Source organism: Ursus arctos, chromosome X (genome assembly GCF_023065955.2).
Source record: "Ursus arctos isolate Adak ecotype North America chromosome X, UrsArc2.0, whole genome shotgun sequence".
Taxonomy (NCBI): domain Eukaryota; kingdom Metazoa; phylum Chordata; class Mammalia; order Carnivora; family Ursidae; genus Ursus; species Ursus arctos.
In genome coordinates this window covers 94,699,684-94,713,838 of record NC_079873.1, presented here as the reverse complement: position 1 = coordinate 94,713,838, position 14,155 = coordinate 94,699,684, and the positions used below count along the sequence as shown (strand labels likewise).

General features: G+C 41.8%; 1 protein-coding gene across 2 annotated transcripts in view; it reads left to right on the top strand.

Annotated features, from left to right (window-relative positions):
• LAMP2 (lysosomal associated membrane protein 2) overlaps nt 1-13,943 on the top strand; it is a 33,734-nt gene extending 19,791 nt beyond the window's left edge. The window contains exons 7-9 of one of the 2 annotated variants that reach the window (XM_026520510.4): nt 1,990-2,053; nt 2,570-2,734; nt 12,485-13,943. In XM_026520510.4, coding sequence (XP_026376295.1) covers nt 1,990-2,053; nt 2,570-2,734; nt 12,485-12,624 — 369 coding nt within the window. In that variant the 3' untranslated portion in view covers nt 12,625-13,943. Of the gene's footprint in view, nt 1-1,989; nt 2,054-2,569; nt 2,735-5,467; nt 7,989-12,484 lie in introns of those variants that run through there. The other variant, XM_026520511.4, reaches the window with a different exon arrangement.
• The last annotated feature ends 212 nt before the right edge of the window (nt 13,944-14,155 follow it).

Genomic DNA, 14,155 nt, shown 5'->3' with positions numbered 1-14,155 from the left:
AGGAGAGTCAGGAAGGTTTAATGGAAGAGATGACAGTTGAGCTGGGCCTTCAAGGATGGGTCAGGTTTGTACACATGGAGATAAGGGGAGTAAGCAGAAAAGTACAGGTTATTTCTGGAAAAAGGAACACAGTCAAGACCAGCTGGGAGAATGGGGCACGTGGCATGTTCAGGGAAAGTAGTTGGGACAAATTGAGGGGAGCCTTGAATGCCAGGCGAGGAGAGGTGTAATGAGGTGGTCAAGTCCTTCTTTGTGCTTCCTCCTGACGTTTCTCTGCATCTGTCCTCTCTGCCTCTGCCCTGAGTCCAGCCTGCATGATGTCTTACCTCCCAGCTAGTCCTTCCTCTTCCTCTCCTCCCTCGGTGTTCTTCTGCATTGGTTTAATCTTCCCGAAGCACAGCTCCTCCTCAGAAAGCTTCAGCGGTTCTGTTTTGCCAACAAGATAACCTCTCAGTTCCACGGCAGGTTATTTCAAGTCTCTCCCCCTCTGCTTCTTCCCCCCCCCCCCCCCCCCCCCCCCCCCCGCCATGCAGAGGAACCTGCATATCCGGCTTTATGTCTCCTCCTTTCCCTTCTCAGGTCGCCCTGTGCAGGGTGCGGTCCGTGAGGTAGGAGAGCACAGTAGCTATCAGCGCGTCGCTCTGCAGCCAGACTTCCGGGGTTCAGATCCCACCTCACTGACCACTAACCCTACAGCCTTGGGGAGAATCACTTAACATCGCCATACTTTGAGCACCCCATCCCAGAATGGGGTGTTAGAATTATTCGGTGACACCTCACATGTAAAATTTTTTAAAGATTTTATTTAGTTATTTGACAGAGAGAGAGAAGTAGGCAGAAGGAGAGGGAGAAGCAGACTACCCACTGAGCAGAAAGCCTGACGCAGGGCTCGATCCCAGGGTCCTGGGATCGTGACCTGAGCCGAAGGGAGACGCTTAGCCGACTGAGCCACCCAGGCGCCCTCACATGTGAAGTTTTAAGAACATCGCTTGGTACTAAGTACTTGTGATGGTGCTTATTTTCTGGCTACCTTTACTCATGTACTTGCCTTCCCGGATACCCTTTCCTACTTATTTCCTAATTGAATTCGGCCCAGTTCAAATGGAGCATCCCTAAGCTTGTATCGATTTGCTTCTCCCCTACTTGGAAGTCATCTATCTTCTTTTAATTTTTATAATTTATCTCTGTCTTTTTTGCAATATGGTTATTTCTTTATGTATTTATCTTATCTTTGCTGGCAGATTGCAAACACGGTGGGGGCAGGATCCAAGCCCGGTTCATTTGGCTGGCTCCCTGGAGCACTGAGATATGTTGCCTTGTACATGCTAAGCACTAACATAATTAGAATGACTGGCTCATCAGATGCGTGCTTCACAGAGATAATAGTGGTGAAGGAAAGCTCCCAGCTGGAGAGGCTGCCAGGCAGGGAGGGAGCCCAGCTAAGAGACTGTCATGATCCAGGGGCACCTGGGTGGCTCAGTCGTTAAGCCTCCGCCTTCGGCTCAGGGCATGGCCCCAGGGTTCTGGGATCGAACCCTGCATAGGGCTCCTGCTCCGCTGGGAGCCTGCTTCTTCCTCTCCCACTCCCCCTGCTTGTGTTCGTCTCTCGCTGGCTGTCTGTCTCTCTGTCAAACAAATAAATAAAATCTTTAAAAAAAGAGAGAGAGAGAGAGAGAGAGAGACTGTCATGATCCAGGCTAGAGAAGGCGTGGGCTCAGCAAGTGACGGGAGGAGTAAAATGAGGGATGAATGGTTGAGTGTCAAGCAACCACGTGACTATGCCCTTGGTCCAAAAATTGGAAACAAAATGCAGAAGAAAAAAGGATTCTGTCACATCTTACTTAGCTGCAGTTTATTCTGTTGGTCCGGGTCTAATCAATGGTTTTATCTTCTGGATAACAGTATTAGATTGCTTTTCATCTGTAGATATTAACTGTACCTGTGGACAGTTGTGATGTGTTGATTAACTGGAAGCTCTTTTTCTAACAGAAAAATGAAAACCGATTCTATCTGAAGGAAGTGAATGTCAGCATGTACTTGGTTAATGGCTCTGGTAAGCAAAGCATTGGCCTTGGGGAAGAGAGTGGGTTACTCTGACGGAATAGAAACCATAGTTGTTTTGTTACCAAATAGTGCCTTCTGTTTAATGGAACAGAAGAATCTATGTGAAAATTGTACCTTGACCACAACCAAACATCAGTCATTGAGAACCATAGTGTTTTATCTTTTCAGTCTCCCTCGTTTTCGAATAGGGTGGATAATAGTTAAGGATGTGACTGATTTTTAGACCACAGAAACATCTATAGAAAGATAGGAAACCTAGTGGTCTTAAGAATTGCTTTTTTTGGTAGACCCTGTACCCCAGGCTCCTATACTTCACTGAAAAGTTCTGAGGACTGTCCCATTTCTTACATTGATAGAATAAGAAGTTACTAACAGGGGCGCCTGGCTGGCTCAGTCGGTAGAACTTGCGACTCTTGATCTCCAGGTTGAGAGTTCGAGCCCCACGTTGGTTGTAGAGCCTACTTAAAAACAAAAAAAGTTCTTAACATGTTTGTTTTCTTTAAAGCTTTCAGCATTGCAAATAACAATCTGAGCTACTGGGATGCCCCCCTGGGAAGTTCTTATATGTGCAACAAAGAGCAGACTGTTTCCGTGTCTGGAGCATTTCAGATAAATACCTTTGAGCTAAGGGTTCAGCCTTTCAATGTGATGGAAGGAAAATATTCTACAGGTAAGAACCGAGCAAGTTTTATCAATAATTTATGTTCTTACGTTGACTAATAGTTGGCTTTTCCTTTGGCTCATGGAAATTTAAGCACTGAAATAGAGAGATACGAATTCACCTCTTGTGACTGTTGGAGAGTCCGCATAGCCTTGAGCAAGTTCTGCGAACTCCGTTATTTGGCCCATCATTTTGCTCAAAGTAGATTTTTGTGTGTGTGGATCTGAAACCCTTTGCAACCACGTTCTTAAAACCGTTGGAAGCTTTCAGTGAGCTTTACTTAAGGCATAGACACTCCCCGCTAGGTTTTAGTTTGTGGGAAGGATGGCAGGTTTGAGCATCTGGGATCTGTTTCTCTTGGGGCCATCTTCTCGTTGGAAATATTTTCATACACAGATAAAAGCAGTTTGGTCTTATTTTATTAAGACAGAGGAGTACGGTTAGGCCAAGCTTCAAATAGCAGGGACAGTGTTTTGGCCAGCCGAAGTGATCTGGAGTGTTTTAAAAGCATATGCTAGTGTGCACGAGGCTTTTTGGAGGATCCGCTGAGGGCTCGTGATGGTATTTATCAGATTTTTAAGGAAACCTTTTGTGGAGGGCTCATGGCAGTGTGTTTCTACAAATCTGAAAGGTGCATTTGGCATTACAAGATTAAAATATGCACGTAGGCCCAAAAAAGTCCATAAAATTCCTTAATTGACTTGTCCTTTTAAACTGATTACTTAAAATTGGGGGTTTGTGGATCACAGCTCTGCCGAGCAGAGCTATTCAAACCATGCACATCCTTTTTAATGATTAATTCTGGGGTTTAGAAGGAAATGTGGCAGCTGCATTTAAAAGCGAGCACGCCGTGAGCCGCCAGGATCTTCACAGTGGCACTGGATCGCCAGCCTGACTTGGTTAGGCCAGAATAAGTTGGGACCTTCCCCCTACCATTCTCGTGACTAGAGAGGTTAATTACACTTAGAAATTTTTCTCAAGAATTCTTTTTTCCCTTCGTCAGTTTTGCTTATGTACAATTAGTCTGATCCTTTCATAGTTTTATTTTTGAGTCTTTATCTAGCTCCCCTCCATTACCCGAGTTTTAGGTCCAGATTTGTAATTAGAATTGAAAATCCTTTGCAGCGTGATACCAGCTTGAGTCTGTTTATCTAGTCAGCTGTAATCGCGATGAGCTGCATTCTTTATCTCGAATTTGAAACTTCAGTTTTTATATATGTCGAATTAAAAATGGTGCCCAAAGGAATACGTAATATTTAATACTGGTAATGAGCATGTAATCTGTCCATGACCTTGGGTACCTGTAGATACAACGCACTGATAAGACTTGACTATGCGGGAGGAGGAAGTAGACTTGCAGTCAGGTCAAAGATGTTGAGTGGATTTTACTGGATCAGACCACTGTCTGGAAATAGAAAAGCTAGCCCCCTGTGGGCTGCCAGCCCTGGCCAGATTAATTCGTGTAGTAAACACACGCAAATCAGTAAGAGGTCCCAGTTTCTTGACTTCTGTAGCCACGAAGATCATATGCTCTAGGTCGGGGGCTGTGCAGTTTGTTTGTCAGGCACGGACAGTGTTTTGGGTTTGGAGACCACATGGGCTCTGTCACCACTATTAGCTCTCCTGTCGTAGCACGAAAACAGCCATAGGCAATCAATAAATGAGTGTGGCTGGGTTCCAATAGAACTTTATTTATGGATACGGAGGTTTGAATTTCATATAACGCTCATGTGTCACAAAATTTCTTCTTTTGTTTTTTGGGGTTTTTTTGGCCATTTAAAAATGTGGAAAAGCCATTTTTAGCTCTTGGGCCAGGTTTGGCCTCCAGGCTATAGTTTGCTCTCAGCTCTGAAAGATTCCAGAGCCAGCATGGTTCTAAACCCATGATTAAACCTTTCTGATCTGTTCTCAGTTTCCCAAAAGATATCACTTTAGCACTAAGAGGCTGATCCGGCTATGTAGAGATGGGTTAGAATTAGCTCTCTTCATTTCTTTTCTTTTTTTTTTTTTTTTTAATATTTTATTTATTTATTTATTGGGGCACCTAGGTAGCTCAGTTGGTTAAGTATCTGCCTTCAGCTCAGGTCATGATCCTGGGATTGAGTCCCAGATTGGGCTCCCTGTGCAGCCGGGAGCCTGCTTCTCCCTCTCCTCCTCAGCTCGTGCTCTCTGTTGCTATCTCGGTCTCGGTCTTTTTTTTTTTAAAAAAGATTTTATTTATCTATCTATCTATCTTTCTGTTTATTTATTTATTTACGAGTGCTTGCACATAAGCTGGGGGTGGAGTGGAGGGAGAGGGAGAGAATCTCAAGCAGACTCTGCTGAGCATGGAGCCTGATGCAGGGCTCGATCTCAGGACCCTGAGATCATAACCCGAGCCAAAACCAGGAGTTAGATGCTTAACCAACTGAGCCCCACCCAGGTGCCCCTCTTCACTCCTCTATTTTGGAAAGGACTTGGAATATGAAACACATACACATATGTGTGTGTTTACTCATAGATACAAATGAGTATGTATGTATTCATACATACGAATATACATACACAAAAGAAAAGTTTTAGGATTTTAATTCTAGAACAATCCATAATTTTCTGTAGTTTTATCATTAAAATATACCTGCCTTAATTACTTAAAGTTGATCTTGTAAGAGCATTTCTGACTTTTGAATCAACATCTTTTACTTTTGGACATTCATTTTTGATTATACTCATTATTTGTCACACACTTTTTCTCACCTACAGCCCAGGAGTGTTCGCTGGATGATGACACCATTCTAATACCAATTATAGTTGGTGCTGGTCTTTCAGGCTTGATTATCGTTATAGTGATTGCTTACCTAATTGGCAGAAGAAAAAGCTATGCCGGATATCAGACTCTGTAATACTAATCGATATGTGATCTCTGTTACAAAATAATAAAGCAAGTACAAGTCCCAACATGCAATACTGTTCAATTTCAGGTATATCTAGTTGCAGTTCTGATTTTAGAATGGATGGTGTGGGGGCTTTCAAACTTAATAAATAAAAACACCCTAAAAACTATAAACTACAAATTAGTCACATGATTTTGGTTTCCCCAACCATGGAATTTAAAACTGTTATTTCTACGGCAAAAAGCATGTGTAAAATCACCTGGATCATTGGTTCTATTTCTGTTATCTTGAATTAGTATTTCAGTGTTTTCGCTTTATGTATTCTGACTAGAAATACACAGTTTAGGAAAAACAGTTTTCAAAAAGAGTTTTTTTTCCTGCATGTAGTCAAATTGAGACTGCACCCTACAGTGGATTTGTACTTGCTCCTTTGGTATTTTTTTGTGATTTTGTTTGCAGGTTAACTTAGCTACTTTGGCACTGCTGCATATTTGACCTATGAGAGAGATGCCGGTAGATTTGAACAGAGTCTAGTATTATGTTCGTAGCAATGAATGCTTTTCTAATGCCTTTTGAATATACTTGTATTTAACTTGGCTGTAATGACAAAAGGTATAAAAGCTGTATACATTTTGGAATAGGTGTTAATCTTGTTTAATCCTTTTTAAAAAAAAACAACAACTGGATTTTTCAGTCTTTAAAATGGCAAGACACAAGACTATTCCAACTGGGCATTTCAGTCCATTTTCTAGGCGCTTTAGAGATCATTGCTAGGCCGTGCCAATTTGAGGCATTAGTCGTTTGTACCTATAAATTGGCCTCCACATACACTGCTAGAATGAATGTAGTTTCTTTCTCTTTAGCTTTGCAGTATCCTTGTTGGCGGTAGTGTGTTATGTTCTTTTCTTGTGTTTTTTTTCTTTTTCTTTCCTTTCCTTTCTCTTACTTTTCTCTCCTTTCCTTTTCTCTTTCTTAAAGAAGAAATGCCAGAATGTCCTAAACCCAGATAAAGAAGCGCACTTACGCTTAGCAAGTAACTTGCACCTAACCCAAAAGTCTTGGTCTTCTCTTAGTCCATTAAAAGGTTGTTCTTTGTTTCCAGCTTGCATTGGTATTTACAACACTTACTAATTTGGCTTTCACATTCAAATGGTTCTGTGCTAATCAAAACTTAACGTTATTATTGTTCATTATGGTAGAATCATTATTAATTCATGTGCTTCGTGTTCGGTTTTGTGCTCTGGGGAAATGCACCAATTGTCCATTTACCGTGCAGCACCTAATGTTTATAGGAGAAAGCAAAACATTTCAGCTTGATAGTTAACACATCAAGTATTTCTTGCTGCTTCCAGGAGGTCGCTCTCTCTCTCTCTCTCTTTTTTTTTTTTGGTATTGGAATGGCTGAGTAAATATTAAAGAGTTGTAATATGCAGCTGCATATGGAAGATTCTTGTGTTTTGGGGATGGGAGATGATGTGCCCCCATCGTCACTAGAGAATGGGACATCTGGGTTCCAGACATTACTGATGTTGAATTAATTGGGTAGTCTATCTCTACACACCTCACACACACAGGCAGTCGCATGTTAGCATGTGTGTGTCTCTAAGTATCTTTCGAGTTCTATTGGAGTGGTAAATATTTCCTCCCACTGAAATTTGCTCTCTGCTTAGAGTAGCCTGAAATTCTTACTGGCTCAAAATCCGATTCCTCACCCGCCCTTCCCTTAGAGCTACATTGAGCTGCATTGCCAGCTTAAGGCACTTTTTGAGGACTAAATATAAATCTGATTTTTAAAACTTATTTTTTACTTAAATAATGTTCTAGTGTAGGATTGATGAATGGATAATGCTTATAAGAAAATGGACGTTAGTTCTCATGAGTCGAAACAAAGCAGCTTTTTTTTTTTTTTTTGAAAATAAAAATTGGAAGCGCAAGTGGGCGGCACTAGCTTAATGCTGTTAACGTTTCTAAAAGTTTTTACACTTAGATTATATACCGGATTCATATTAAAATACCTCTAATCAGCACTGTTTTATAGAAAAATCTGACTCCATTGAATATTTTTGTATTTTACATGGGCCAGTTTATATTCTCTATTTACACTATTATTTCCTATAGCCACATGTTCTTTGTACCGTTTATAGTTTTGTTCGTTTTACTGGGTTTACACCTTGATGGTCTAACATTGCTATTTGGTTCTGGGTGTTTTTCATGTTTTAGTATTTGTATAAAGAAACTGGTCCATGTAAATACTTCTCATGTTTTTTTTCCCTCAAATGTTTAAACCACTAGTCGATGTATGGTGTTGCTCTTTAGATATTTGCCTGTCCATTTGCTCAACATACTGCTTCTAAAACAAACAATAAAGATTCTTTTATTTCTTAAGGAAATTTGCTCACATTTTTTCCTGTTGGTTAAAGTAAAAATTCTGTATGCTACATAATGACAATTTCTTCCCAAAGGGAGAACTTTCGAAAAGCTTAGAAGTGGAACTAAATTATTTCTAGAATATTCTGTGTATTACCATCTGGAAGAGTGGTCCCATACATAGATAGGTCTGTACTGCTGCTGGGCTGGCGACAGAATAATCACCTGGGAAGCTTGTTAGAAAAATTCACATGCCAGGCTCCATCCTGGAGGATTTCACTTAGCAGGTCTGGGCCTGTGTGTGCGTGCACGCATGTGCCTGCGTGTGTGTGCACGTGTGCGTGTGTGGGTGTAAAAGCTCCCCAGTGGGATCTGGTATGGAGCCAGTCAGGGAACCAGTGATCTGGAATATGCATTTCATAGGAAAAGCTTGAGAGTATCTCTTCGTTCACTTTTGGCGACCCCTCTGAATTGAGGCTGGTACGTATGTGTGTATACATAGCTATTGTGTGCAGTCAGTCTCTCAGATCATCCTAAAATACTCGAACCTTCCAATTTTCCCATAGCTTCGCACACACAAAAACTTGGCAACCTTGCTAGTAACTTTCATCTGGATTACCCCACGTTAAGCTAGTGACTGCCAGTTAATCATCACAACTCCCAACTCTTGAGACTAGCTGCCATGTGACTTTGGCCAAGCCACTTAACTTCTGGGGTCTCAGTTTCTCTATCTGAGGGCCGAGGGCTTTAAAATCCTGTTCCTCTTAATTTCTGTGAGTGATAGTTTCCATTTCAATGAAAATGTGAGTATTTTTAGAAGGAATCTGGTAAGAAGCTACTAGTTATAATCAAGAACATACTTTATACACAGTGTAAAATACACCGTTTGAAGTTTCTTGCACGTTTCAGGAGGAATTCTTGTAAGACTCAGATATTTTTAAGATTATAGCATTTCATCCTTATTTCTTTAAGTAGATAAGATTACATTGTCTTGGGCTCATCTGTCTCTCTCGCACCCATCTCTTTTACTCTGGTAACTTTCTGCATCAGTAATTACCATATCTTGTTTTTGAAACTAGTAGAGACAATGTTTGGGTAATATTGAGTAGCTTCAAGTATCTTCAGGTTCATGTGATAGACTTCAAACAGTTTGTAGATCTAAAAGGTATATAATAGGGTGTCACATAAGAATATGATTTTTTTTTTAAAGATTTTATTTATTTATTTGACAGAGATAGAGACAGCCAGCGAGAGAGGGAACACAAGCAGGGGGAGTGGGAGAGGAAGAAGCAGGCTCATAGCTGAGGAGCCTGACGTGGGGCTCGATCTCATAACGCCAGGATCACGCCCTGAGCCGAAGGCAGACGCTCAACCGCTGTGCCACCCAGGCGCCCCAAGAATATGATTCTTAATGCTGATTCTTCCAAAGGGATTTTGACACAATTGGTATTTAAGATGAGTTTTATATTTTATTACAAATGTATATTTCAACTTTCCAACTCACACTAAAACTTGTATCTGAAGAATTTCTGAGCTAACAGAACCATGAGGGTTAACGGTATTTTTGATCCACATGAAACTTTACATTGACATTTCAGTGGCCACGCAACTTTTTATCTTTAAAAATCTTCACTGCTTCTGTAATTAATCATTAAGTTCTTCCACATACACACTGTTCCTTCCCCCCCCAGATATTTTCAGTATGGTTTCCAGTGTACATTATGCAAATAAATCAGGTGGAAATGATTTACAAAATGAGATTTTCTTTTCTTCAGGATGTAATCCTATTAAAATTACTGTTTTCCAAAATGTCTTTCCGTTACCTAAAGAATTTTTAAAGGTTGAATTCATAAAATCAATAGTTATTATAAATTAATACTTCATACTAATTGAGAGCATTTTAAGTAAGTGACAGCATCTAGAAAGATCTTTGTATTAGTGGAATTGCCTTTTTGATCTACTCTGGGAATATTTGTCTTACATGAAAGCCTTATTGGCAGTATTTATGAAAGTCGTTTCAGTACTAGGTCAAATACCCAATTTGGGAGAGAGAGGACTGTGAATCCGTTGCCAGAATAAGAAATTAATCTACTAATGAATTTTTTAAAAACCAAGTTATATTAAATCCAAGGCATAATACTTTATGGTTCGTGTCACCTGATAGTTTATATGCCGGGTGGTAATTTGGGAAATTGAAGGGGAGGAGTCAGCTAACTGGGTACTCTCTACACCAAGTATTCCCAAGTCACATGTGGCAATCTCAGCTATCTGGATTTCTAACGGAACCAAGAAGCAAGTAAAAAAGCTCATTGAGCTGGCAGTCAAAGCCGATACCATAAAGTCCATAAACCCCAGGATTGCATCTTGTTCCCAGTTACTGCCCCAGAGGCTAGCAAAAGCCTAGCACATTTCTTAAATGCGGGCACAGTCAGAATTGCCTGGTGGCCTGTTCATTCTTACTTCAACACAATTCTAATAAGCGTAATTATCTGATTTATCCATCCCTGGTAGATTGCGAGCTAGGAGGAGAACTAGGGCAGTAAGAGGCAAGGACATGGGGCACAGAAATGGTCGTTCAACATCCCAGCTGCCATCCCAGCTGCCTGCCTTCTGCAGATGGACCTCCGTCTGCAGGCACCATCCCTTCCTCTGCTCCGTTCTCCCTGGCTTTGCTTCTCCTGGTCCGGGCTTCTGGAATCCCATTTCGCCTACCTCCTGGGAGACCTCGTACCGTTGGCTTCAGTCCATTGTTCGTGGCTCTGGCCCTCATTCTACAAACACATTTAAGTCTCTTCCACCCGAAGATACCCTTCCTTGCCGCTATTCGCCTTCTGACTCCCTCCCTCATGCCCTGTCTTCTGAACTTCTCGGGATGACCCCCGGATGTTCCCCACCCCAAGTTCTTGATCTCCTAACCGATCACTTTCCATTTGCTCCTAAACCTGCAGCGAATTGCCTCGCAGCCAACAGGCTTCTCTAATAGTTCTCACCCCTCTCCCATGCTAATCGAAACCGTTTCCTTCCGTGGCTTCTGTGGCACCATTGTCTACTTGCCTTTTCTTTGTCTTGCTCCTTTGTTCCTCAGATATGAGTGTTCCCAAGGGTTGTGTCTCTGATCCTTTTCAGATTCTGTTTGCCCTTGTTGAGAAACAAACGTGTCCCTGGTTTTTATGACCACTTAGGTTCATCAGCCACTTGGTTAGGAGGGACACAGGCATCTGAAACCCAGAAGATCCAAAACTGAACGTCTCCCTCTTCTGCATATCCCTCCCCACCCCTCCCTCCCCCACAACTACAAACAAAACGGAATGCATACATTCTCCCTCCTGTATTCCCTATCAGGGTGAATGGCACCAGTATCTACATAATCACTCAAGTGGGGAATTGGAAGCCATTTTATTACCTCCTATCACGCCCCCAGTATCCACCCGGCCAGTTCTGCCTTCTAGTTGGCTCTCTAGTCTGTCCCTTTCTGCATCTGCGCTTCATTCACCCAGGTCAGGACCATATTACTGGTCCTCTGGCCTCTAGCAGTAGAGGTACCTCCTTACTTCCGGTCTCCTCCGGTTGGCGTGACTTCTACAAATATTCTGCCTGAAATCCCACCATGCTCTTCGTCCTTCCATCAGTGTAAGGCGGAAGTGCCTAGAGCCTACAGTGCCTCTGTGAGCTGGTCCTGGTACCCTTGTCCTGCCTCTCCCAGCCCCGAGTACCTCTCGATCCCCCCCAGCTCTGCCAGCCGGCCCGCATTTCCCCTGAAGTGCCGGGTTCCGTGGCCCTCCGGGTAGTTTTGTCTGTGCTGTTTCCTGTACCTGGAATGCCCTTCCCCCATGGCCTGCATGGTTAATTCCTGCTCATCCTTAACGACTCAGCTCCAGTGTCACCTCTTTCCAAGTATGTCTTGTGTAACAAGGCTGAGTTGAGTGTGTCTCTGAAACACTTCCGTGACACTTGGCGCGTTGCCTGCCCCATGACAGCACCTTTCAAAATTATAACCACTGGTTTTCTTGTCTGACTCACATTAGACACGCGCAGTCATGCCATCAGGGCCAGCTTCTCTCTCTTTTCCACTGAAGGACCCCAGAGTGCCTTGCGTGGGGTTCGTATGTCTGCTTTGTGTCGTCGTTCGTTCGGTACATTTCACTAATATTTCACAAGCGGCGGTGTTCCGGGGCACTGTGCCGCGAACAGTTTGCCCCTGAAAGCCCACAGTCTGATCAAGGAAAGATTGATTATATTTATCCCTTATCTTCTGTTTAAGAAATCTGGGAAGTAGGTGATCGGTTGATAATCTGTCTTTCATCCAAAATGACTGTATTTTGCAGGGGTGGGGGGTGAGGGTACCTAAAACGGTATGATTTGGTTCCTTGGAGGATCACTTCTGTGGAATGTCTCATTCGCTGGTAAGGAATGCCAATGCCTGGTGACCTGGTGTCAGAGGCAAGGATGTGTGTTAACATTTGCGGCTTTGAAATTGTGTCATTGTTTCTGTTCTCAATTGTCCTTTCTCCACGTCTAGCTCAAGACTGCAGTGCAGATGACGACAACTTCCTTGTGCCCATTGCGGTGGGAGCAGCCTTGGCAGGAGTACTTATTCTAGTGTTGCTGGCTTACTTTATTGGTCTCAAGCGCCATCATGCTGGATATGAGCAATTTTAGAACCTGCAGTCTCATTGATGATATAAAAATACACGCACATGAGATTTTCTTGCCTCTCCATTTTGAAACACGTTGCTCTTTAAGATTGATATGTTGAAACTTTAATTCTTAAATCAGTCCCAGCACTTTGAGATAAGTCTCTATGAATAAAAACTGTTCCCTTTTCTCAGCTGAAAATTAAATACTGTATTCACTGGTCCTGAAGACAAACTGGTTAAAAACACATCGGTGTGCAGTGCGTTAAGGTCTATCCTAAGAGGCCTCGGCCAAATTTTGATCCTAACCTAAGATCCCTTAAACTTATAACATGGCCATTATAAAAATAAAATATGTAGTTATCTCTTAATGGAATTAATAAATATTGTTTCACTACCAGTGTTCTGTTTTAATGTATAAGAACTATCCGGGTTTAAGCTCATCACAGTACTTTTGCATATAGTTCATTAAATAAATATCGATGTGACATAAACGCCCATCAGATACACTCAAACTTGGTTTTCAGTTGAAATGTCCTCAGGACCGTCAACATTTTTTAGGTTATGTGACTTTTGCTGTTTTCTTTGAGTTTGATTTAAGGATGAAGTCAGTATGTCAGGCTTGTGCTTTTTCCCTAGGTAAAAAACAGCCCCAAGAGGCCCCAACAGAACTTAAACTGGCTTCAGAATTAGAGTTTTCGAAAAATTGTTTCTTTTTCAGCGATAGAGACTGCGAAGATTCAAGCACATTTAACCACTTGCCTTTTTTTTCTTGTGTTTTTCTCTTCTTTGGATGCCTGATTAGCATTGAAAGATAGAAATATTCTATGAACTAATTAGGACAGATTGTGTTGTGTTTCTCTACCTCATCTCGTTGGTCTCTAGAGCATTAAAATCTATTTAGTGTTGTCATCAGACTGGTGCTTATGAAGTGTAAGCTACCAGCAATCTCAGAAGGGAGGCAGTGAAGCGTAGCAGCTAGGCTCTTGCTTCTTCAAGAAGGCCCCCGTGGGGCAGAGCATGGATGGGGGTAGAGAGAAGCTGTTGGCATGAAAATGAGCTAGATAATCAGCCCCTGTTGAAGCATACTTCTTGTCCTAAGTGCAGCTCAGGTACGGAATGTATAGACAAATAAGAAGGAAGCTTAATCAATGGACTGGAGGAGATGTTCATATTGAAGTGATTATTTTATTAATTCATTCTGTGTATATATTGGCTTGTTCAGAATTTTTGTAACTCACTGATGACAGTATCTTGGTTCCCAGCTATCTGTCTGTCTCTGAAGGCTTTCAGTGAAATATGCTGAATCCTTCCAATAAAGGCTACGGTCATTACTGAAATTCATGTACTCGGAACCTTAGCAATTGATTTTGTTTTGTTTTATGTTGTGTTTTTAATGAATGACAAAAATGCAAGGGGAAAAAAAAGATAAAATGAGAGGAAAAAGTGCAAGTTATCACCCAATCATAAATCACACCAAATATCACATCTTGTTAATCGCGTTAGGCTTATATGGGAAAGGACATTAAAGATTATTGACTCTAACCCTATAATTT